Raw genomic sequence first — 26,770 nt, forward strand, 5'->3', positions numbered from 1 at the left:
GTTGATTTTCAAATTTTTTTTTTTTTTCCAGGAAAACTGAAAACCAACCAACCGATTCCTTGCCCCGACCGACTGATCTTAATTTGATCGATTAGATCGGTTTTGGTTTGTTTGATGTACACCCCTAATATCTATGATCTCTATTTATAAAATTTTGAGAATATTAGTTTACAAAAACCTAATATAAAGAAATGACAAAAAAGTTATGGAAATTAATGGAGAGTTGAATGGATGAATGTGTAACGTACTGAGGTTATGGACATATATGACCTTGTTTAGTAACTATTTAGTTTTTAAATTTTGAGTTTTTGAAAATTTAACTTATTTTCTCTAAATTTCTTATAGTATTTTTTTTTATTTCTTAAGCAAAATAGCCTAATTCTTAACCAAAATTCAAAAATAAAAGACAGGTTATTAAAAATATTTTTTTGGGTTTTAAAACTTGGCTTGGTGAAAACATTGGTGAAAAATAAATAACCAAACAGGAACAAGAAATTTAGAGACGAATATTATAAGAGGAATTTTCAAAAATAGAAAATTAAAAGTAAATATTTACACAGATGGAAACGGATAGAAATCTATCAGTGATAGAAACTAATTCAAGTCTGTCACTGATAGAAGTCTATTATTGTCTATCAGTAATAGAAACTGATAGAACTCTCTAATAAAGTTTACCATTGATTGGGGTTAATAGAAATCTATCAATTTTTTTTCCCTATTTCTGTAAATGATTTGACATTTTTTCTATTTATAAAAATTTAATTTAAAAAACATTAAAAAAATACCAAATAGTTACCAAACAATGCTAGCATAATTCTCGTATTTATAACAACAAAATATCCATTAAAAAAAAAAAAAAAGACACTACCACGTTTTAAAGTTACACGACAGTTTATTTCTACTCCATTAGATAAATGGAGAATGAAGAGAAAAATAGAAAGTTTGACCAAAAATAGCTATTTATTTCCAGTTATAAATACTCCAAATGCAGACATTTAAAAACCTCATTTTTTCAAACATGGAAAATTCTCATACGTTTTCCCATAACTGCCTACTTTTCCCCATTATATATATATGTATATCTATCTATCTGTCCCCCATGCAAATATTCATTCCTTTCTTTTTATTTTTCTTTATCTTTCTTTACCTTATATATAAACAATCCTTTAATTATTCAATATTTATCTCTTCAAATACATTTCCTTAATTATTCAATTTCCTCTTCTTCTTCTTCTTCCTCTTTAATTTTTATTTTTCTCTGATCTGTTGAAAGGAAGGAAGAAAAAAAAAAAAAGAAGAAGAAGAAGAAGAAAGAAAATAGGGATGGCGGTGATAACAAACGTGGCTCTCGTTGTCTGTGCTATTCTTGTTGCTTCAGGTTTGTCCCTTTATGCTTTTTCTTATTTTCTTATTTTTATTTTTATTTTATTACCATTGTATTATTTTATTATTAAATTAAAACTCTGCTAATCAATTTTTAATTTCCATTAAAAATTAATATTTGTGTATTGTATGTGATTTTGAGCCTAATTTGTCCATTCGAGTATTGTTTATATACCATATTGTATTATTTCTAGTTTATTATATAGTTTTAGGGTTAATTATACCAATAATTTCCACCATAAGATTGAAGAAATTTAAATTTTCACTACAGTAAATGATGGTATATTATGTTTGTGACTATATCTATTGTTTGAATTTTATTATGTTTATATTGATATGCTTAATCTTTTAAAGAAAAATTTTTATTGAAAAATAATACTTTAAATATATGATTATGAAAATATACTTCGAATGAGAAATCGCATCATCTTATTGCTAATTTGAGCATATTTTAATAATGAAGTTTCTTAAACTTCGAACTTAGAAAACAAAAATATTCCATCTTACTTACATTTTTATCACAAAAAATAATAAAATACAGCAACAGAGGATAATAATAGTTAAACCTATTACAATAAATGGATTGATGGTCCTATGGATATATGTATTTCAATTTTATTTTTAGCTTATAAACTTTTAAAAGTTCAAATATTAAAAATAACATTTTTATTTCTATTTTTTTAAATTTAAAAAACTATATATGACATTATTCTCACAGTTGTTATTAAATTGTTTGACATACAAATAATGAGGCTTCAAATATGTATATTCTATTGGAGTATGAAATTAAACTATATAAATGAGTTGAGACGAGTATTGAAATAATTGATATTAGACGACCAAAATGCAACAAAAAATAATAAAAATACCTTTTTTTTTTTTTTTTTTTCAGGGTTAGAGATTAGTGCAATGCCATATGATTACTCAGTTAATACCGAGGTAACTATGAATATTAATTATAATTTCTTAATTATTATAAAGTAACTTCACGACGTGTTCTTATTTCTAAATGTCGAGTTTTGAACAGTACCGTCGAATCTCGTCAGTAAAATCTAAGAAGATAGAACCCAATTTATAACGAATGTTCAAAACGACAGACATTACTTTATTTTTATCGACGATTTTTTGTGGTATAATTTCTTGTAGTGAAACATTTTTTTTTAAAACAGTGTTTGGGAAAGCCAGAAAATGCTCAATACAAGGGAGGGATAATTGAAAACCCAGAATTGAATGAAGGGTTGAAAGGGTGGTTTCCATTTGGTAGTGCAAAAATTGAGCATAGAGAAGAATCAAATGGCAATAAATTCATAGTGGCTCATACAAGAAACCATTCTTATGATGCCTTCTCTCAAGTACTTCACTTGCATCCAAACATCATCTATACCTTTTCAGGTACTCTTCTCTCTCTCCTTTTTTTTTTCCTCCATTAATTATATGATTTTTAAATTTGGTATTTTTAATTTTGGTATAATTTTATAAAATTTTATAATTTAGTCCTTTTGTTTTAGCCTTGATTTCAAATTATTCCATTAATTATAGGACTTTTCATTGGCTAAATGATTTGTTGAGATTATATTAGGTAAATTTACACATCTAATCTTCGTAATTTAGAAAAAGTTTCATTTGGTCTTTCAAATTAAACCCTTGTGATAAAAACTAAACCTAAATAATGGGAGCTAAGTAAAAAAAATATTGAAATGGAGAGATTAAATTTGTGATTTAATAGCGAATATGGGTATAGTTTCAATTAGTACTAATAACTTCAAAGTCTGATGTTCGTACAAAATAAAAGACTAAATTATACAAAATACCCCTAAATCTTTGTAATTTGTGTCAAATATATCCTTGAATTTTCAAATGTTTCAAAAATACTTTTAAACATATAAAATTTGTTCAGAAATATCCTTACCATTAGTTTTGGATGGAAACCGTTAATGTTTTATGTAAAAAAATATTCATGAACTTTCAAAAGTTTCAAAAATACCTATAAACTTAAAACAAAAATTCAAAAATACCCTTAATGTTATATGAACAAAAACCGTTAATACCATCTTACTTCTCTATTTTTCATTATTTTTCCTCCTCTCTTTTCTTCAATACTCTCTTATTTCTTTTTTTTTATTCGTTAATTGTTTAACATTTTTTATTTTAAAAAATAAATAAATAAACACACTTTAGTTACGGTACATGGACTATAATAAGAAGAAAGAGAATAATGAAAGCACCACAAGATTTATGACTTAAACGTTTTAACAAAATTGTTTGTTAGTAGTTGTATGTTAATAGTCAAATACATTTTTTTAATTGATTGCTTATCGTTTATACTTTAAGGGGAGATTTTGAAATTTTGTGAGATTTGTGGGATTTTATGTTATAACTTAAAATTTTGGTTTTTATTTTAGTTGCAGAAAAAATTGGTGTAAGAATTAAAAAAAAAAAAAAAAAAAAAAAAAAAAAAAAAAAAAAGAAAAAAGAGAGAGAGAGAGAGAGAGAGAGAAATGAGATTATCTATATACAACAAGAAAAGATATCTATATAATTTGTTTTAAAAGTGGTTCTTTTTTAACTCAATAAAACTTTAGACAAATTAATCACCAGTAGGAGAATTTTAAAACTTTTTTTCAAAAAAAAAATTGACTTATTTTTGTAATGAGATATTAACTGCTTCTATTCATATATTAATGTGAGGGTATTTTTAATTTTATTTTAAGTTTAGGGATATTTTTAAAAAATTTAAAAGTTTAGAGATATTTTTTAAATAAAATTTTAACGATTTTTATCTAAAAGTAACGGTGGTAAGTAACTTAATAGAGAATTTACGTAACTTGCAGCTTGGGTACAAGTGAACAAGGGAAAAGCTGACGTGGGAGCGGTTATAAAAAGAAGAGGAGGTTATGAACACGTGGGAGCTACAATGGCCCAATCAAACTGTTGGTCCTTCCTTAAGGGCGGCCTCACCGTCACCGAACCCGGTCCAGTTGAGCTCTACTTTCAGGTAAAAACAATTTTCTTTTTTGTCAATTTTATTTTAGTCTCTATCTTTAAGGTAATAAATAACAAAACGTTTTTTCTTTTTCCATTTATTTTTTTAAAAAAAAAAATCAGCGATAAACCAATAGGAAGAATCAAATTTAAGATATATTAAAAATACATTGAATGGATTTAAACATTTGGAAAAAAAAACATTCATTAAAATTGAAAAAACTTTAAAGTATATGTATGAAAATGATATTTTAATCTTTGTTTTGTCTATTTATTTATTTTATCCATTTATGTAGTTTTTAGGTTAGATTATACGTTTAATTTTTAAACGCTTAAGTTTGTATCTATTTTGTTAATTTTAAAAAATATATAATAAGTTTGTTTGTTTGTTTTTTTTAACACCTTTCTTCTTTCATTGTCACTAATGCTTTATGGATAAGGAGTTGATGTCTAATAGATTTGAGTCTAATAAAATTTAAAATTTTTAAAATTTCATAAGTCAATCGTTTTTTAATGCTTTGTGATGGTAGAGATTTAATTAAAGAAAATTCAGTGTATGCTAAATAAGAAATTGAGCTGGAAAGAACTAGGTTGTCTATAAAAAAAAATGAGATTGAAACCAAAATTTAAAAATAAGAAGGTAGCTTAAAGAAAATGTTATAGTAATTAATATTAGATTTAAGACTCTTAATTGATGGATCTTAATATTGATTTAAATTTGGGTAGAGCAACAATACTAAGGTGGAAATTTGGGTGGATAGTGTCTCATTGCAACCATTCACTCAACAACAATGGAAAGCTCATCAGGACCAAGCCATTGAGAAGGTAACATCCATTAATTTCACAATATATATTTAATTCTAAATGTAGTTTTATTAGAAAATATATATTAAAAATAAATTAGTTGATATTCTTGTTGTGTATTAAAAAAAAAACACAAATTGTGCTTGAAATAGGAGTGTTCAAAAAATCCGATGACCTGAAAAAACCAATCAACCTAACCCAATCCGTACAGTTTGATTTGGGTTATCAACTCATTTGGGTTGGGTTCAAATAAATAAAAATTTTATATGTTGGGTTGATTCATGGATTCACCTAATATAACCCAAACCAACATGAATCAACTCAAACTTATTATTCATTTTAAAATATTTTTTTTTTGTTACTTATAACACGATTATTTATACATATATTGATTTTAATTTTATTTAATTATAATATTTTTTTAATAATTTATNATTTTATGGGTTGGGTTGGTTCATGGGTTCACCCAATATAACCCAAACCAACCCGAACAAATCCGAATTTATTATTAATTTTAAAATATTTTTTTTTTGTTACTTATAACACAATTATTTATACATATATTGATTTTAATTTTATTTAATTATAATATTTTTTTAATAATTTATTCTTTAACAACTCTTAAAACTAATTTCTTTGCACTTTAAAAATAAAATTTGCACTATATAAATTGAAGTTGAGTAGTTAATCTTAATTCAATATATGAAAATAATTCAATTAGTTTTTTACATATTTACATTTTGCTTATTTTTTGAACAAAATTTTAAATAAATGACCTGATTAACCCAACCTAACACAACCCAAATATTTCATGGTTGGATTGGGTTCATTTTTTAACAAGAGTTATTTGGGTTGAAAAAATTTAAACTCGAACAATTGGATTAGGTCTAAAAAGTCTTTCAACCCAATCTAAACCATGAACACTCTTAAGCTTGAAGTATGGTTGTACAAAAATGAGTGTAAATATTTTTTCATTAAGAACCATAACGACAAAAAATTTATAATTTTTTTTGGATGGTCTTTATTTACCTTTGATTTGTTTTTTTCTTTTTAATTATATCTCTAAAATTTTGAAAACTGTTTTAAATGTCAATTTATTGAAAATATTTTTAAACAAAGCAAGATAGACCGTGGTATTTTGCTATATTTATAAATATTTTGGTTCATTTTTCTATTTTTGAGAAAAGACCTAAATTGTTTTGAATTAATTTAACAATTCAAATATGATAGGAACAATTACTCAAATAGTTCTTAAATTTTGAAGAATAAAAATGTAGGTTCCTAAATTTTCAAACATACATCTTCAGTATCTTAAATTCTTTTTTTTTAGAATAGTTACATTTTTTTTTAAGGAGATGTTTGATAAATGGGTATGAGTTGTTGAGTTAAGGTGAGTATTTATTATCCATGTTTGTTAAGCCCATAAAGAAAACGATTATTAAAAACCCTTTTTTACCCATTCAAAACACCCATTTTTTATCCACTCAAAACTAATCCTAAAAATCAATATATTTTCATTTCTTTCCCTCTTCCCTCATATTTGCCATTTGGATCCATATCTGTTTTTTTTTTTTTCGTCAAACCTTTGTATTCTATTTTCATTTCTTTAAATGGATTGTCATGTCGAAAAGAATTATAACTTTTGCATACGTCATAAAATGTAATTTTTATATTTGTACTATGACATGGATATTATAAGTATCGAAAAGAACATATATTTTGTGATTTTTTCTTTTTTGAAACTGCCACATGTTCGGTCGGTTCATATTATTTTTGTGATCTTATGAAAAATGTTACTGTACTACATCACATTCTCACCATCATAATCAAATGAAAGGTAATTATCCTATGTACAATTTTAATTTCAAATATACTATCTATATTATATAAAATTAAACTGTATGATATGTGAAATAATAAAGTTAAGTTAGTAAGATTCAATATATATACATACAATATACCAATTAGTAATTGGGATAATTACCTTCAATATATATACATATATTTAATGTATATACATACAATATACAATATACCAATTAATTGAGCAACAATATGAAATATATTTTGTTGGTATGTTTTACCGATTGAAGAGAATTATAATTATTACAGTTTTTTTTAAAAAATATGTGAAAAATAATCTATTATGATCTACAAATTGAAAAAAAAATTGAGATTATCCAGTTTATGTCATAAATGATTTGAGAAAATACGTGTATATTTGAAAATTAAACAACGATAGCAAAACATAAAACTAAAAAAATAAAAGAATGAAATAAAAAACAAACAGAAAAATTGCACAACTCTATAAACAACAATTTAACTCCCCAAATAATTTAACTTTCCAGATAATAATTACTAACTCAACTTAACTCAATTTTCTAATTTTATCACGCACCAAACACACTCTAAATTTTTAAAAAATATATATTTTTAATCACAAATTTTAGTGGAGAGAAGGGATAATTTTTTAAAATGCTTTTTCTAATTTAAAATAATACAAAAAAGATTACTCCAGACCCAGGGACATTTTGAACGTATTTTATTTATATTTAAAGAAAAAACTAAAAAGACTAAAAAACTACATTTTAAAAATTTAGATTATTCCATGTTAAATATATATGTCATGAAAATGTGGTTCGGCAGTATCGCAAGAGGAGGGTGAAAATCCAAGCAATCAACAGAGAAGGCAATCCCCTACCCAATGCAACCATCACTCTGCAACTATGGCGGTCAGGTTTTCCCGTCGGCTGCGCCATCAACCGCAACATTCTCAACAATTCCCCTTACCAAAACTGGTTCCTCTCCCGCTTCACCACCACCACTTTGGAGAACGAAATGAAATGGTACAGCACCGAGCAAACGCAGGGCCATGTCGATTACTCCGTTTCCGACGCCATGATTCAGTTCACCAACCGCCACAACATCGCCGTCCGCGGCCACAATATCTTCTGGGACGACCAACAGTACCAACAAGATTGGCTGAAATCGCTCTCATTCAGAGATCTCTACATTGCCGCCCGACGGAGACTTGGTTCGGTCATGTCTAAGTACCGAGGGCAAGTGATTGCCTGGGATGTGGCGAATGAGAATCTCCATTTTAATTTCTTTGAGAGCAAATTAGGGTTGGGTGCTTCCGGTTTGTTTTATAATTGGGCGATGAAAGCCGATCAATCGATTCCGTTGTTTCTGAATGAGTTCAATACTATTGAGTATAGCGGCGATGCGGCTTCTTCTCCGGCTAGGTATCTTCAGAAACTGGATGCTATTAGACGATTTCCTGGTAATAGTGGCGGTAGATTTGCGATTGGACTGGAATCGCATTTTGGTCCTAATCCTAATATTCCTTATATGAGATCCGCCATTGATACGCTCGGTTCTGCTGGAGTGCCGATTTGGCTCACCGAAGTCGATGTTTCTAACTCGCCGAATCAGGTACAGTTCTTGAAATCTATCTTAAACAAATTAATGTTTCTTCTGCCCAACTTGCTGTTGAATTTATCTGAATTTTGGATCAAAATCATTGTAGATACGTAACAAATCACATCTAGAACCATTAGCTTGTCTTACAAAAATGAAATGTATTGCAATGCATTGGCTTGTGCTTTGGTCAAGTAATAGTGCAATTTAGTGGAATTAGTAAGTGAGTGGGACTGTTGAGAATTCATATACAAGATTAAACATACTCAAATCTATTAGCTTTACTTTTGGGTGAGGGTTGATATAATGTAGTGGTCTTAGAAGTCCAACAAGTGAACTATATTAACTTATCGGAACTTCTACTCTGTTTAAGGGGTTGATTTTAAATGCATTAAAAGTGATTAGGGGAATCTTAACTGTTTTTAGTGTTAGTGTTTGAAATCACTTTTTCAATAAAGTTGTTTTGTAAAATCTAGTTGACTGTAGCTTTTGAAGTTGACATGACATGCCAAAGAATATGGTGTCTCTTTCTAACTAAGGCGATGTTTGGGGCAGAGTGAAGTTAGAAAGTCTATGGTGAGTTGTGAATTTATGGGGCTCATAATGTAAGAAGTTCATAAGATATAAAATTGACATTTTTTAGTTGTGGAACCCACAAACTTCTAAGCCAGACAAGGGGTGGAATTCACGATTCCATGCTCCGAACTTCCATTCTCCCAACTCATTGGGCCAAACACCCCCTAAACATTCTTATTGGATCCTATTTTTTCAGACTTGCTTCATATTACCGTTGATTTTTCTAAAGGTTTATTAACTAACAATTATTTTAAAAGCCTCAGCAATCTCAAATGGCCAAATTAAACCAAGTCTAAGTATCATTCAACTCTTGGATTTAATGGTTAGAGTAGAGGTAGTTTAGCAATACAAATCTAAGCCATTCATACTGATTAGCTTGTACAACTGAAGCTTCCTCCTTTCTATTGCAAACTATTTCAATTTGTCAAAGCTCAATATATAAGATGTTAACAGAAACAAAAAGATGAAGATGGTGATAATGGCCTGGGGCAACCCAATTGTTTGTGAATGTATCAAAATCAATTGAGCTAGGAATTTTGAGATGATATAATATGTGTTAGACGATATAATATTAAATTTGTTATCATCCATTAGCTTAAGCTTTTGAGTCATATATTAGAGCAGGTAGTCCAGAAGGTTGTGTGTTCAAATTCCTGCAATATTATTTCCTCCCCAATTAATATTGATTTCCACTCGTTGGGTCTTCTACATATTTCAAGCTTGCAAATAAGGGGGAGTGTTAGATGATATAACATTAAATTTTCCTTCAACCATTAGCTTAAACTTTTAGATCAATCGGTGATTTAACAATATGATATGATAGTCTGGGTTTTTATGTGGATCAAAACAGGCATATAACTTGGAGCAAGTTCTAAGAGAGGGATTTTCTCATCCAAAAGTTAATGGAATTGTGATTTGGTCAGCATGGTCACCAGGGGGATGTTATCGAATGTGTTTGACAGACAACAACTTTCACAACTTGCCAACTGGTGATGTGGTAGACAAATTGTTACAAGAGTGGGGGATCAAAGGCTCAATCACTGGAACAACAGATGGCAATGGCTTCTTTGAAGCCTCACTTTTCCATGGAGAATATGAAATGCAAATCTCTCACCCGTCTGTCACCGAATCCTCCCTCAATGCTCAGAAGTTTAGTGTTTTTGCTGCATCAGAAGGTGAATCAGAACAACAATCACCTTTACTGGTTCAAGTTGATTTCTGATCCATTTGGGTATGTTTAATTATTCTTCATGTTCTGTTCTTTAGGCTAATTACTCTCACAACAGTTTGGTAGATTGAATACGGTGAATAAAATTAGGGTGTAATTTTGCAGCTTTGGGTATTTTTAGGTATGAACAGCTCTTGGCTTGTAACAAAGTTTCAAGTTGAGTTAGCTTCACATTGTTATTTTATAGCATACAATATTAATAAAGGTGCAAGCAAGTTGGCTTGATTTTTTTTCCTCCTGATTTTGATAATAGTTGATGTAATGAATCTATTGGTTTGATGAAAATTGAAAATCAAGGTTGGATTTTACTTTTTCAAAATCCAAATTAATTCATAACTCGTTGAATCTGACTAATGAAGTCTCGTTTGGATTCATTTTTTGAGTGTTTATAAACAATTTTCTTAAAAAATACATTTTTAAGTATTTAGAAAATCAATCCAAACCGATGCTAAAACCAATTAAATTGAACTTGAATACAATGACAAAAAAATGATAATCATAATAAAATGATAAAAATCAAGGCTGGTTAAATATTTTTTTATTTTTGGTTTTGAAAATTATGCTTAATTTGTTGGTAAGTTTTTCACCCTCCAAAAAAATACATTTGAATTTTAAGTCAAATTTAAAATACAAATCGAGTTTTCTAATACTTTCCTTTTTTATTTTATTTTTTTCCTCGAAATTTGGCTTGGTTGTTGAAACATAAATAGGTTATAAAATAAGAAAATTATAAGTCGAAGTTGTGTTTATAAACTTAATTTTCAAAATATAATGGTCATCAAATGAGATATGAGTTGATGGTTTTTAAAAACTAAGGTTGTAAACACACTTGTTTGATTTCTTTGTTGTTGTTATCCACTTTTTTTTTTAGACGTTTTCAAATTTAAACTTTGAAAACCACAAAGTAAATTTTTATTTTTATTTTTAAAAATGTTGCTATGAAATTAAATGATTAAAAATGAAAAGTATTTGTAAAAGAGTTGGTAAGAATTCACGGTTTTCAAACAAGTGAAAATTAAAAATGAAATGATCATCAAATGATTTTTATAATTCAATCGTTGAAGGAGTGAAGATCGAACTATCAATAGTTTAGTTTTTTTTTTAAAAAAAAAAAAAATATTTTTTAATATGAAACTAGAATTAATAACATTTATCGCTAAAAACCGGTCAAGAAGTAAGTTTTGATGGAAGATTGCTTTTTAATGTTGTTAAGATGACTCTTCTCAACCATGGCTGAATAAGATGTGTTCCTTCTCTAAACAACACCATCCTTCATTTGTAAATTACAATCATGTGAGAATAATTAGTACATGGATTCTTCATTGACAAAATACCAATCATGTGAGGTATTAGAGAAGTTGACTTGGCTAAAGATAGCTATAGAGTATCAATCCCAAATAGCTACAATAAATAAATAAAAACAAAAAAATATTTCAACACTCTCGAGCTACACCAATCTTTGTGCAGTCCACCAAAGTGTCAAATCATAAGTTGTTACGTAATAAATTTTTATTTTAAACATTTTTTCCCTTTGTAATTAAAGGGATGCATGAAGATGAATGTAACTTGGCTCCATTTTTTTTTTCTTTTTTTGACAGAGATATGAGATTTCTAAAAAGAGAGTTGGACCTTATAATTCGTAGTCAAGACACACAAAAAAAAACTAAAAAGTTTCACGGAATATAAACAAAAAACACATACAATTCAAGAAAAAATGCCTCTGGAAGAAAAACCTCAATGAGTTTATGGAAAAGAAACCCTAGGCCACTCGAAACCAAAAAAAAAAAAAAAAAAAAAAAAATTCATATCAAACAACCTCGTGAAAAGATGCAAGATAGCTCCATCGACTCAAGTATTTTTCGAAAAACAATACCATCTATAAAATTTTTTGGTAAATTCAAATAAATAATATAGCCCATAAATTAATTGACACCATTCAAAATCCCTCCCTCCATTTTCCAAACAAGATCACATAGAAATATGAAACCCCACACCACAACCTCACATTTCCATTAAAAAGTTTTAACCTCATACCATTCAGCACCATCCATCTGTCTTTTGTCATTTTTAAGCTTTTAAAACTGCGTCGTTTTTCGACCAACCTCAAAGGGAAAACTATCCATTCTCAACATAAGCGCGTGTAATCACGCACCAATGATACCTCGCAACGTATTTACAAAACCAATACAAATGGCTAACGCTCACCACTCTCTGTAATAGGCGCGTGACCATTCCAAAACAGACCATTCCCCCATTATAATTCGAAATTCATCAATCATCTTTCTTCCCTTTTTCGCTCTCTCTATTCTCTCTCTTTGAGCTTGAAAAAGAGATGGCCAAATTGCCTTTCTGATCTACAGCGAAGAAGCGGAAGAAAGGCGAAGCTTTCCCACATTGATTTTCTCAAGTTGATCGAAACCCTAGAACAAAGGAGAAGAAAAAGAAGAAGAAGAAGCAGCAGCAGAAGAAGAAGTTTTTTTTGTGTATCTATTGAGCATTTTGGTCGGCGATGGGTTTGTGGGAAGCTTTCCTCAATTGGCTTCGAAGGTATGGCCTCTTTCTTTCTTCTAGATTCTTCTTTTGATTGACCGTTGTATGTTTTTGTTGAATCATCTGTTGGTCTGTTCATCTGACATCCGTTAATCATTCTATCTGAAAATTATACAATTGATAATATTCGTTTGATTCGGATTAGCTAATGTAGGAGAGGAGCTTTATTATTTTTTTTTTTTGGAGATTTTTTTTCTTCTGATAATTAGATGATGGAAATGGAAATTTTCTCCCCTGGTTTTTAATGAAACGTCTCCGCTGTATGGAATTTAAGATTATTAAAGGGCGGGGGCGGGTGCGGGGTCCGGAGCGCAACTTATTTTGGTTAAATTAGATGATAGATGTTAATTATCGCCGACTATATTCCGAAACTGACGGTTTGATTAATTAGACAGATGGTGGCAATTTACTTTGTTAATTCGTTACTGGTTTTACTTTTAGACTTTAAAGTTTAATATTCAATAAATAACTTATGCTGTGATTTTGAATGAGAAAATTAGGTTGGTGGTGTTCCTATTTACAATAGGTTTTGTGTAGTCAAGATTTAAGTTGTTCCATCTAGTGGTAATGACGTTATATTTATATTCTAATTGTTATAACATTAAGGGGTTTTTGGGGCCTTAGTTGTGATTATGACCTCAAAGAAATTGTAGTTATTTTTTGGCGGCTTCAATTCAGAACAATGAAAGAACTGGCCAATGATGGTATTTTTATTTATGTTGATTAGAAATTTAGAAGGTAATTTTTCTTTAATGAGAAAGAAAAATTGAATTGTGGTGATTATTTATACTTCTGTTGATTATGACAAACAATTTAATTTGATTAGATGAGATGTTAAGGAAAAGGGTGGTAAGCTTTAATCTGATCTTTCTGCTAATAAATTAGCACAAGACCCACAGATCGAAATGAACCAAGAGATGATTTATGTTTGCTTTTCTTCATGTGATGCACACCTCTATGGGTTAAGATACATTTTATCATTTTTCTATTGCAGCCTCTTTTTCAAGCAAGAGATGGAATTATCTCTGATTGGACTTCAGAATGCTGGAAAAACATCACTTGTGAATGTTATTGCAGTAAGTAATTGTACCTAAGGTCCTAACCATATATTAAATACTTATTATTGGTTATTTGCTTGCTTATATTGGCTACTGCTTATATTTTTTCTTCCTGGATGTGATTTGCAGACGGGTGGATACAGTGAAGACATGATCCCAACGGTGCGTTTTTACCTCTTATATTCAATTGTACCAGTTTTTCTGTATTGGGACCAATTTTGGTTTGTTTCTGTTACCTTGTTTTATACCATAGCTTATTTCTACAGTTCTCCTCAAAGTATACTTTCTTCTGCAGGTAGGATTCAACATGAAGAAGGTGACAAAAGGAAATGTAACAATAAAGCTTTGGGATCTTGGAGGCCAACCAAGGTTCCGTAGTATGTGGGAAAGATATTGTCGTGCAGTTTCTGCAATTGTGTATGTAACCTATACTTGCATACTTTATACGTGACAATTGCTAATATACTTTGCAGTCTTCCTTTACTGTAGCTAAAGTACCTGCAGTCTTGGTTCTGTGATGATTGTTCTTTTGTTCACAGGGAAGATTTCTTTGCTTTGCTAGGTTTCTGCTTAAAACTTTCTTGCCTGACTCTAGCTAGTTAAAGTTTCTGCATATTATATCCATATTTTGACCCTAAATATTGCCTTGTCCTAATCCACCGAACTTTCTTCTGCCCTTTCCAACCATGTATGGAATTTTGTTTCCTCAACTCCTATAACTTTAGCAAAGTGCCTGAAAATTTCGATGTCCAATGCTAAAAATGTTGGTTGAAGGTGCCCTTCAAAAATAAATAAATCAATCAATTTCTCGATTTGTTGCTCACTCTATTTTGTTTAAGACTCTCATTGCTACTAACTTCTTGTCTTGCAGTTATGTTGTGGATGCTGCTGATTACGAGAACTTGTCTGTCTCGAGAAGTGAGCTTCATGACTTGTTGAGTAAGCCTTCACTTAATGGAATCCCATTGCTGGTATTGGGTAACAAGATTGACAAACAAGGAGCTCTGTCTAAGCAGGACCTCACAGAACGAATGTAAGTTGAATCTATTAAACCTTGAGCTAATAATAATGAATTGTTCTGCAATGGTGTTGCATGATCCCGACCTCAATATCAACCTTCATGCTTGCTAGCTACCAAAGTTCAAAAGTGCCATCTATTATTAACGTAGACGAATGAACACGTATAAAGTAAAATGTCTAAAATTATGTGTTTATAAGAAGTTTTGTAGGCAGTTCCTGTGATTTTTATAGATGGCTGGCTCTTCACCTTGCAGGGGACTCAAGTCTATAACTGATAGAGAAGTCTGTTGCTTTATGATTTCCTGCAAGAACTCAACCAATATCGACACGGTTATTGATTGGCTCGTAAAGCATTCAAAGTCGAAAAACTAAGCTCTTCCAACGTCTAATTGTAAGAAGGCATATTTCTACTTGGCAATATGTCAGTTGTCCATCTGAGCTTTTGCTGATATATCCAACTTCCCTGTTCCGTTCTTTGTTTATACCTTGGTGGCACATACCTTTTATGTACATTGGTTTAGATTTGTATTTGATGAGGGCTGTGATTCTCTTGTCGGGAGGAAAAAAGGGGGGGAAACAGAGATTGGTTTTGATTGTTGCTATAACTTCAATTTGACTATGTGGATTGTGATGTAAACATTTTTCCCGTTGTGTATGATTCTATCTGTTACTTGGACCATTGTGTTGAAAATCCCTCTCCCCCTCTCCATTGGCACACACAATGACGTTTTATTTGGTCGAGGATCGAACCAAATCGTCTCACTTAGCCAAGCCCTGTTTGGAATAGTTAGGATTTCAATTCAAAGGTCTCTGTTTTCCATTTTATAGTGTTTATGTTGTAGGTCAACTCGAGATTACAAGAAGATATAGGTGACTTTAATATAGATAACATCTCTATACGAGAAGCCACCACGAGATAGAAACCTTTTGGGCCAAAAAGACCATTGATGTTTTAGGGTGTATTTGAAATGTACGTTCAAGTGCTTAATTTAAAAAATAAGTCATTTTTTTAAAAAAATTGAGTGTTTGACAATCATTCAAAATTGTTTTTGAATAGTATTTTCAACCATTTTTTTGTCAAAAATGTTTAAATGAAAATGAACTTTTTGAAAATCATTTTTTTCTCAAGTCAATTCAAATGAACCCTTAATTTGTGAAAGACATAAGAGCAAGTCTACGTCTCATATGGAAGTCCGAGTCTTAAGCCCTTCAGCTTCACTTGCTTACTCGAGATATCCAAGAACGATAGGGAATCTGCTGGATTTGATACAAAAAGGGGTAAAAGTATATTGTTTTTGATGAATTAGATCTTAAGCAACAATATTCTTTAGCTTTGTAAGGCAGGAAAGTCGTATTTGAAGACAAGTATGAAGTATTATAGTAATATCTCAGTCTGCTAAATAGAATTGGTATGTGTAGAAAATGATAGTGTAGTACATGTCAGTTGGCATAGGAAGTGCTTTGCTAGTTTCAACTTTTCAAGATGTTTGACTCATGATTTTAACAATAAACTAGGTATAGAAATGTACTTGTAGGAGAGTGGTGAATTGTAATTTCAAATGTCGAATTTTAGTCTCTTAACTTTCAATAAATATTAAATTTAATCTTTCAAAATTAATTTAGGAAAATTTTTACTGGTTGAAAAAATTGTCATAATATCAAAAATAACAAAAATAACAAAAGAGTTTTTGAAAAAATCAACCACGAATAAGTAGTGGGACTAAATTTAATATTTCTTAAAAATACAAAGACTAAAAATTGGACATTTAAAAGTATACAAATTTAAAATTGAACAAACTTTAGGGGTCATTTGATTTTTAAGATATGCTGAGAATAAATGATGTCTGGGAATAAGATATCTGTGAATAGGATGTCTGGGAATAATTATAATAGATTAATAATTTAAAGAATAAACAGTATCAATATATTAATAAAAAGTTAATTACAAATCAATAATCATTTTAATTATAAATATTTGAAAATTGAGTAATTTATAATTAAAATTAACCAATTAATGCATTTAATGAACGACATACTAATTATAATTTAATATTTAATCATTTTTATTATTAATTAAGTTCAACATTAGTAATTTTAATTTTAATTAAATAATATAAGAAAATATATTTTAATGGACAATATATTATATAAAAATGGAAGAAAATGAAATAAAAATATGATATATTAATCAATAATACTATAAAGTATTTTGTAAATATAATATGTTGATAATGAATGGAGTAATAAAAATTAATCATAATAAATAATTAATTTCTTATAAATAATCAGTGATGATTATATGTTCATAATGAATGATAAAATTAAATTAATCTCAATAAATGATTACTTGATTATTAAAAAAAAATAAAGTGATAAAATATTATTATTCAAAAAAATGAAGTTTAATACTAACTAATCCTAGTTTACTAACTAAATATATGTTAGATGCTGTTGGCTAATAAATTAATAATTTATTTAAAAAAACAATTCCATTCGTTTAATAAATCATCAATTAAATATTAAAATAAATATTTATATTATTTTTGTTAAATTAATGTTAATTAATTAATTGATTAACTATATTCAAAGTTGTGTGAAATGAAAAAAGAAGGGAAAATAGAAAATCCACGAGTTTGGAAGGGAATAGAAAACTCTTATATGTGGGAAATGAGGATATCGGGGAATAGTTTATTTTTAGGCAAATAGTTGAAAACGGTGAAACAAACATGAAAACTGGATACCTATTTCTCATGCAGAAAACCTTCCAACCAAACTACCCCTAAAAGTATATGAACCAAAATGTTATTTTAATCTTAATATTGCTATTTTGGCTAGGGGTGTACATGAGTTGGGTTAAAGGTATTTTTTGGACCAACCCGAAAATTTGGATTGGTTTGATTGACAACCAAATGACCCAAATAAAGTTTTCAACCCAACCTAACTCAACCCTTAAAATTCGGGTTGGGTTGTCGGGTTATAATTTTTTTTATATTATTTTTAATGAAAAATATGTAAATTTATATACAACACATGACTAATAACTAAAATCTCATCAAATTAAGATGCTAAATACCAAATATCTATGATATTTATTGTAAACTTTAAACAAAGACAAATATCATAACAATTTAAAAAATATATATTAAAAATTCAAAAATTAATCAATACAGAGAAATTAAACTTTAAACAAAGAGGAATATATATATATATATAATTCGGGTTGGGTTGGGTCAACTCATGTTTTTTCAAAAGCCATCCCACAACCCAACCCAATAAAAATAGAAAAATTCAACCCAACCCAAACCAAGAACAAAACTAACCCAACCCAACCCTTATATTTTGGGTTGGGTAGTCCCCAGGTTGTTTGGATTGTCGGGTTATTTGAACACCCTTAATTTTGGCTTTGATGTTGTTAGGGAAGGCAAAATAAGAAGCTTATAGAACCTTTTGTGTTTGATACAAAAATTTACAGTTAAATACTATTGTTTACACCATATTTAATGCATATACACACATATAGTACAACAACAATTTCAGGATAGGAGATCGAACCTTTGACTTTTAAATAAGAAAGTCATGTCATATACCGCTGAGTTAAGCACACATATATAGCCTAACGACGAAACTTAGTTTGTATAATGAACTTGATCTGTATTTATTTATGTGTATAATATTTTCTAATATTTTTATTTAAGTATATACTTGACTAGAGGGTCTGAATACTTTTTTTTTTTTTAGAATAGGTGATATTATTATACAACGACAAAGGGGATCCCACAGCCCGGGATCAAGACATCAAAGAAACAAAGCACAAGCAAAGACAGGGCAATAAAACCAAAACAAAGCCAACAGGAAAGACAGAGAAAATAACCCAAAACTCCACAAACTAAGGGCTACAGCAAAACAGAGAACAACGTGAAGTTTAAAAAGAAAAAATATTCGTACGCACACAAGATAAGACCAAGAAGGTCAACCCACCAAGAAATAGCTCGAACATGAATCGTAGAAACCATAAGGTGAACCAGAGTAGACACCGATCTCGGTCGACCTCCATCCAGCCGTCGATTACACTCCTACCAGATGTAGTATATGGAAGCACACCAGAAAACACAGAACAACTTACTATGCACCCCTTACCCGACCCTACTCGGCACAACCAACTCAACTCTATATCACAACCAGTCATCTGATGTGTCGAACCTAACTGATGCAACACACTAGACCACACCTCTCTCCCAAAACCACACTCAAAAAATAAATGATCCCGCGACTCCACATCTCCCCTACACAGAAGACACCCCCTTTGACAACACACCCCAACTCCTCAACCAATCCCGCGTACCCAACCTGTCCCTCACTGCTAACCACACACAAAAGGAGTGACGCGGAATATCACCCCCTGCCCACAAAATACCAGCCTACGACACCCTAAGGCGACGAGGATGTATACTCTCCCAAGCACTAGCGATAGAAAACCGACCACTAGCATCCGACACCCAAACCCAATAATCCTCTCCCCTCACTCTATGCCCCACTGTCTGGATAAAACCCCAGATCAAAATACTTATTTTTTAGTATACTTAGCTTGTGTTATTTATGTTGGATCGACTATTGACTTAGATATTATATTTGACTAACCGTATACTTATTAATCTCGTACGTTGGAATGAACTTTATCTTGTTGATCTCGTGGGTTGGATTGCCTTTTAGTTTGTTGATCTTATACATTATCAGACTATTATTTGATTTGTTGATCTTGAATGTCTGATCAAAGTCTTGAAGTATATGGACACTTCATATGGCTTCAAGTTTGTAAGATCTTTTGACGTTCACAATTTGTCCAATAATTAATTTAAGTTAAAAGTTATCAAACAACACCTAAAGAAACAAAATTTACAAACCACCTTAAACTTTAAAGATTGTTATAAACCCTTTAATTATATAAGTATAACAAGATAAATTATTTCAAATGGTAAAATTGTTAAAAATATTTACAAGATATAACAAAATTTTAGAACTATTAATGATAAACGTTGAATATACGACTTACTCTAAGATTTTTAACTATATAACTCTTGAGAAACGTAGAATTAACTTAAAAAAACTATTAAAAATAATTGATCTATAGGTCAATGTGGAGTTGCCAACTCAATTTGAGAAAGCAAAACATTGATGTAGAAAAGTTGAGTTTCACAATTGCTCGAGGTTTGATTACAACAATTAGTCCATGAGCATGAATGTATTTAATATCAAAATATTAATGGTGAACCAAGATATATCATATGCAAATTATAGATTGTGGTCAACACAATGTGACCTACTTCTTCATAAACGTTGAATATAGATAAAAATTTACATGCACTCAATAACTACTCGATCCAAAATTAGAATATTTTTGCACCAAAGCTCTAATACACATCCAACAATGCTAAAATTCCATTTTTCTTATTATATCCAATAAGAAGATTTATAATGCTACGTTAGTACATATTTATTGTATTCATCATTTAACACATCGCTAAATGATGTTTTACTTTTTTCATACTATTTCTATATATGACTTGTCACAATAATAGCAACATTTAAGAATTATGTGAAATTCACATAATAGATGAACAATAAATGAATACATCATTTGATGACATGTCAAATTGTGAATGGAAGTAATAGGTATTACTGCAGGAAATTTCAAGTATTATAGGCAGATGAATTTTTTTTCACATTTCCTATATTTATTGTGTGCTATATTAACATGCTTTTAAAAATAGAGTGAGACTTATGAACAACAATGCTAATATTTACGAAACAAATCAATATAGATAAAGGGTAATACTAAAATTTTACTAGGAATTTCTTGTGTAATGGTAGAATTAGAAAGAAAAATACTTAGGTATATCTCGAAGAGTACCATCCTTCTTTATTCTATCAAATTGTCTAATCACAATTTATCATATAATAATTTTTAAAAAATTTTTAAAATATTTTTATATGTATAATAAAAATGAGATGTATAAAAATAAGTGATGCCTGATATTGCATTTTGATTTTCTTGGATTACAAATATTTCAATATCCATTTCCCGCCACCCACCTGTCAACGAACTTCTTTTCTTATAAAAACATAATTACTTTTTAGAAAAACGCGCGGCCCCGAGTGTATCGCCTTTGTTTGGCTGCCGAGAAAACGAGGGAAAACCTTTTCCGTTTCATATTTCAATACGACGGAAAATTGTCACCAACTCATGATTCTTGCGGAGATTTCTATACTTCTTCTTCTTTCTATCAATCGAAGGGAATCAGTTGGTGTCGAACTGCTAAAATATCTACTGCAATAGCGAAGGCTGATACGGCGTGTATCACTCAAGGTTAGAAACTTAGAAATTTGTAGCACAGATGAAATCGTTTACTGTCGAACTGTTTTGTACTGTTTAACTTGTGCAATTTCTTCGTTGCTTTTCTGTTCTGAATTTTGTCTACTTGCTTAGTTGCTTTGCATGAATTTGGAGTGTTTTTGTCATGATTTTTGATACGAGATACGGAATGCAGTCATTATTCATTTTCTGTATTGTTTAACTCATGCAATTTCATTTGTTGACTCTCTTTTCTGTATTTTGTCTACTTGCTTTGCATGAACTTAGAACTGTTGCTTTGATTTTTGATACGAGATACCGAATGCTGCCATTTCGGCTGGAGATTCTTATTCATTTTCTGTCAATACGTATGGAACTGCTAATTGAGCGCGGTACTGGCTGTTTCGTTGTAGCTGCGATGGTGGAAGCTCATACGAGGTGTATTTCGAGGTTAGAAATGTGCATCACATCTGAAATTACTTGCTGATTTTTTCCCCCTCTTTTGCGGTTTATTTCGTAGTCTTCGTCTTCTATGTATTTTTTTTCCTGAATGCAATCATTTTGGCAGATTAACTTCTGTTTTCCTTTTTGTTTTTTGTTTATCGACTTCGTTGGTTATAATAATTGTGTATCTTGCTTGATAATTTGTTTGGGAAATTTAGAATACACTTCTAGGTGAAAGTTTTCATTTCTCTTCAATTCTTGGTTTGCTTTTCCTGGCTAGGTTGCGATTTACTGCTATATACTCAAATTTAATGATCGGGTTTCCATCTGCAGTGGCTTTATTTAGACGATAGTTGGGTTCAAAACTTAATGCATTGCCGTGTACAAAATATCAATATTGTATAATAGCATGCGTTGCAATAGTACAGAACATGTTATCGTTTGCTTGGCTAGTGCTGGAAAGCGATGGAACACTTGAGTACTTATACGATGTTACCACGCTCAGTCTCTCAGTCTCTCTCTATTTTTTTGGGGGGTTATATGGTATTTCTATTCGTATATTTCATTGAAGTCCTAAAAGGAGAAGTGTTATTCAATATTAGGAGGCGACTAGAATGGGCAAACATTTGGTGAATGAGCTGTTAATTTAATAGCACCATCGCTATAACTTATATTGACATAGACGGCCGTTTATTTATTTATTTATTTTATTCTCACTATATTATTTAGAAAAATATCAGGATATTCAGTTAAAAAATTCCAATATTAATTGGGGCATTCCTAGAATCTAACTTAGAACCTCTAGCACCCAAAATAGGAATCATGCCGTTGACCAATTCCCTTCACTATTTTTTGTTGAATGTCTATTAACAAATTCTACAAACTAAATTAGAGCTATTTTTATTTAACCTTAGCCTTATGAAATTACCTTATTGTCAGTTCTCTAAGCATTCTATCTTGTACTGAGCATTAATATTCGAATAACTCACTGGATTGCTTATAAAAATGTTATAAAAAATGAAATCCACGTGCAGTATCTACTATTTCTGCAGTTTTAAGCCTTAAGTTGACTCAAGTTGGATTCTGCAAAAGTTATTATAACAGACAGACAGGGATGATGCTAGTAACACATTAGGGGGAAGGGGGAAATGTTCAAGTCTCACTTCCCAGTTTTCAGGTTGAATTTCACTTGGTGTTCTTCTACCTTGCAAAATTAAACTTAGCATGCTGCCATTCTCTCATTTTTGAATTTATGTGTTATTGGGATTTTAAAATTTATATGTCTAACTAGCTATTCTCACTTCCAAGATTCCAACCAAGCTCTACCTTTGCTATCTTTTCCCCATAGAGTGAATTCTCTAGCTGCTTTTTTAGAATTACATGTAATATAGTAGAATGGATACTAATGTCTATCTTATTTCATATCTGCTATAAATTGTAGGTATCTAATTAAAGATGCTAATATATACTTTTTCTGAAACAAAATGTTAAATTAATTGTGTTGAGATTCAAGCAAGGTCTTTGGAGTTTGAAATAAGATTCATCACTCCGGAATTATTTGACAGGCTATTTGCGCCTTTTTTTTCCCCACTACCATTGTTTCACTAATTGGCTTGTTTTGGCCATTAAGTGACACTTTGAAATTGACCATAGTTCAATACGGAGTATTGCTGCAAACCACAAGTCTTCCAAGAATACTACATCTGACCTATTGTGGCTTCTGTTGATTGGTAATTTTGTGAAAGAACTCCTATAAAAGGTATCATTAACTCTAACTCTGAATCTGCTCACTAAATGAAAAGCCCATCATTAATCACTTGTACTCATTCTATTTTTACGAGTTTAAGTCAGTTCACCTTGCAGCATTCTTTTGAGCATATTATTACTATGTCATCTGACTATGGCCTCTGACTTGATGCATTTCCTGCCTTTGACATATGTGCCTTTGACATATGTTAAAGTTTGTTGAAGATGTAAAGGGTTTATTTTCTAAATCCCTTTTACAATTATAAAGAGCAAAAAAGTTGCATTGCAAAAGTAGCCATAAAGGAAGAGAAATCATACACTAAACTATATATGCATTCACCCTTTTGAAGTGGGTTATGTTCTGTTTGTGGCAAGTCTTAAACTTCTTACAGAATTATCTTGCCGACTCTTGAATGCTTACCAAGCATACAAAATAAAATGCTAAAAGCCTCTATTTATATAGACATACAACCATCTTCCCACTAAAAACTAAAAGTGGGAGCAGGGGCTGATGGATAAGGTCTCCTCTCTCCTAACTCAGCAAACTACTGAAGTGCCTTCACAAACTTACATCATAGCTACTTGACTCCCTCATTTACTTATCGTACTAACCCCTATGTAATTAGGTATTAGCTGCTTAATAGTAATGGACCCTAGCTACAAAGTTACTCCCTGCGCTCTACTAACTAGATTTTCCTCCCTCACCCTCTTTCGGGTGTAATTCAGAGATGTGGGAGGGTGCTCAAACCTATTGATTCACCTACTGCTTCTAAAGCATATATCGGAAGACTGGATCCACTGCATTCAGTTTTATGGAAGGTTCAAGAGGGTTGAAGTTTCTGTGTTTTAAAATGAGACTATGGATTTTTCTTTCCATATTTAATTTTTGTACTACCTTTACCTGTAACTATCAGGTTTTTATTCAATTCCATTATGGGACACACAAAATTATTTTCTTCAAGTTTGAAAAATCAAATGGGGCATTCCGAGAATCAAACTCGGGACCTCTCGCACCCAAAGCGAGAATCATACCACTAGACCAAATGCCCTTTGTTGTACCCATACTTGTCAGTTCTTGTTAGTATGTTTCTTGGCGTCATATTATTGCAGATATTCTTTTAAGTTTCATTATTATAAGAAGCCCATTATTTATATTCTTTTTATATTCAGTCTGACATCCTGGAATTTATTATTCAGAACAACCCCTTGTATGTATGCTTAATGTCAAACTAGAATAGTGGAACTTGTTATCCAGAGTACTGCTTGTTTGTTTACTTAATAAAGAATGTTGACATAGAGGATATTCATGTGCATATATGTAAAGTTTATTCATTTTAGATCTTGAACTAACTCAAGGTGTAATTCTACTATAGTTAATAGTATAGATCAAGTGCCTTAATGTGCAGATATATTAATAACTAAGAAAAAGAATGTCAGTCTATAGTTTAAAGCTACATGCAGTTGAGAGTTTGGACCTCTTTTACCCACGGCAATGATCTAACAATTTTAAAAAAAGTTAACCTAATGGTCTATGCATTTCATTTTAAGTTAGCATGTTTATTTGGGGTCTAGATTTTCTAACTTTTTGAGTTGATGTTCTATTTTTCTACTTACCCCTCTCCCCCTCTCTCTCCCTTGCTTGGTTTTACTACATATGGTCCCATACTTTATATTCACTTGCTGCTTTCTTGGCAATTATGGTATGATAGGAAAGGATATTAAAAATATTCTTCTCAAAAATGGATATTAGATATATAATTGAATTCTAGATCTGCTAAAACTGTTCGCATATAGAGAACTTGAGATGGTTCTTTGATTACTGCCGAAACAAATATTGTGGTCAGGCTGTGGCATGGGGTTTCTTGAGGTGGATAGCGATACTAACTATTTAAATCTGAATCTGATATAAAAAATAGGACTGGGGTTTTGATATTGAGTATATAACACGCACAGTCAATTTTACTGATTATTTGCTCTTAACATGATCCCCCCTCTCAGGGTTTAATTACTGGTATTGGAGAGGTGTTAGGGAAAGGGACTAAAGTACCGTGTAAATAATATGATTTATTGGGTGGGACCTTTTTTGATTGAGTTAGCAACTGAGGCAGGGGCATGTACCAAGAGTAGTAGTACTTAAGAATTCCTTGTAAGAGAAGGGGATTTATGCTGATGATTCGATAGTGTAGTATAGGGAGAGATGAGAACTCTTTGAATTTCTTTTAGGCTGTAGTTTTCTGAAGTTCTTTTGAACTAGTGAATTCTATAATAGCAATTGGCTCTCGAGTTTTTAGTTACTTATCATTTCAAGTAATTATATTGTAGTATGTGAGTCTGAAGTCGTCATATGATCAGGTGACGTGTTCCCATGTTTTTGGGTTATTACATCACAGATCAATGGTAAAACTCTATCCATGATGCATTTGATGTATTTAATAAGTTCTTCAGTCTTCCTGTCCTCCCAATAGCTTTCCTATGAAGTTTCATTGACCTCTTGAATCCTAAACGAGAATCAAACCAAACGATCAATAGCTGTTATTCGTTATTGGCACTCAATGGATTTATTTATCTGTTTCTATAAAGATTACATGGGTTCTTCATCAATTTAATAACTTCTTCCGTCTTCCTTTCCTCCCAATAGCTGTTATTCGTTAGTGGCACTGGAACTTCTTATGCTCAACTAGTGAATACATCAAAGACTTCCTTGCTGTCTACTAGAATGGACGTCTGTCTGTTTTGATGGATAGAACATAGTGGAACAATCTAAACCTAATAAAATGCAACAGGATTATGCTGCATAGTAACCCCTTCCTGTCGCAATGTGGCTATCTAATGAGGTTTGTTGACTTTAAACAGGTCAGGCTACCTTTGAGTATTAATATTGTGTTGAATTCAAAATATCCATTATATAAGATGCTGCTGCTTGAGCCTGAATTCTGGTTTAATTGGATTGTAATGAGTGAGGGTTCTGCTGTTGTTTTTATACTACATAATTTGCTGATCAAGGTCAGAGGTTCAAAGAAAAACTTGCTTCCTCTAGTTGAGGAGGCAATTTTAAGAAATAGAAATTTTTTTGAAAAATGTGGGGCATTCCGAGAATCGAACTCGGGACCTCTCGCACCCGAAGCGAGAATCATACCACTAGACCAAATGCCCTTCTTATGCTCAACAAGTGAATACATTAAAGACGTCCTTGCTGTCTACTAGAATGGA

General features: G+C 30.8%; 2 protein-coding genes, 1 long non-coding RNA gene and 2 other non-coding genes across 6 annotated transcripts in view; 3 read left to right on the plus strand and 2 right to left on the minus strand.

Moving 5' to 3' along the window:
* The first annotated feature begins 1,323 nt into the window (after positions 1-1,323).
* LOC120077321 (endo-1,4-beta-xylanase 5-like) lies at positions 1,324-10,625 on the plus strand. Its single transcript, XM_039031203.1, has 7 exons — positions 1,324-1,378; positions 2,276-2,322; positions 2,553-2,775; positions 4,215-4,378; positions 5,092-5,190; positions 7,816-8,604; positions 10,016-10,625. Exons 1-7 carry the CDS (start codon positions 1,324-1,326, stop codon positions 10,385-10,387), a joined length of 1,749 nt encoding a protein of 582 aa, XP_038887131.1. The 3' UTR covers positions 10,388-10,625.
* Positions 10,626-12,667: 2,042 nt separating this feature from the next.
* On the plus strand, positions 12,668-15,700 carry LOC120078484 (ADP-ribosylation factor-like protein 8a). The gene is made up of 6 exons (XM_039032751.1): positions 12,668-12,940; positions 13,938-14,019; positions 14,131-14,163; positions 14,297-14,418; positions 14,873-15,034; positions 15,276-15,700. Exons 1-6 carry the CDS (start codon positions 12,903-12,905, stop codon positions 15,391-15,393), a joined length of 555 nt encoding a protein of 184 aa, XP_038888679.1. The 5' UTR covers positions 12,668-12,902; the 3' UTR covers positions 15,394-15,700.
* A 5,462-nt stretch (positions 15,701-21,162) lies between these two features.
* Positions 21,163-26,770, plus strand: part of LOC120078654 — a 10,540-nt gene continuing 4,932 nt past the window's right edge. The window contains exons 1-2 of one of the 2 annotated variants that reach the window (XR_005482067.1): positions 21,163-21,385; positions 21,659-21,820. This is a non-coding gene — a long non-coding RNA (uncharacterized LOC120078654). The remainder of the gene's footprint in view (positions 21,386-21,658; positions 21,821-26,770) is intronic. The other variant, XR_005482066.1, reaches the window with a different exon arrangement.
* Positions 24,538-24,609, minus strand: TRNAP-UGG. Its single transcript has one exon. It is a non-coding gene; the product is annotated as a tRNA-Pro (tRNA).
* TRNAP-CGG lies at positions 26,642-26,713 on the minus strand. Its single transcript has one exon. It is a non-coding gene; the product is annotated as a tRNA-Pro (tRNA).

The sequence above is a fragment of the Benincasa hispida genome, chromosome 5, assembly GCF_009727055.1.
Source record: "Benincasa hispida cultivar B227 chromosome 5, ASM972705v1, whole genome shotgun sequence".
Classification (NCBI taxonomy): Eukaryota; Viridiplantae; Streptophyta; class Magnoliopsida; order Cucurbitales; family Cucurbitaceae; genus Benincasa; species Benincasa hispida.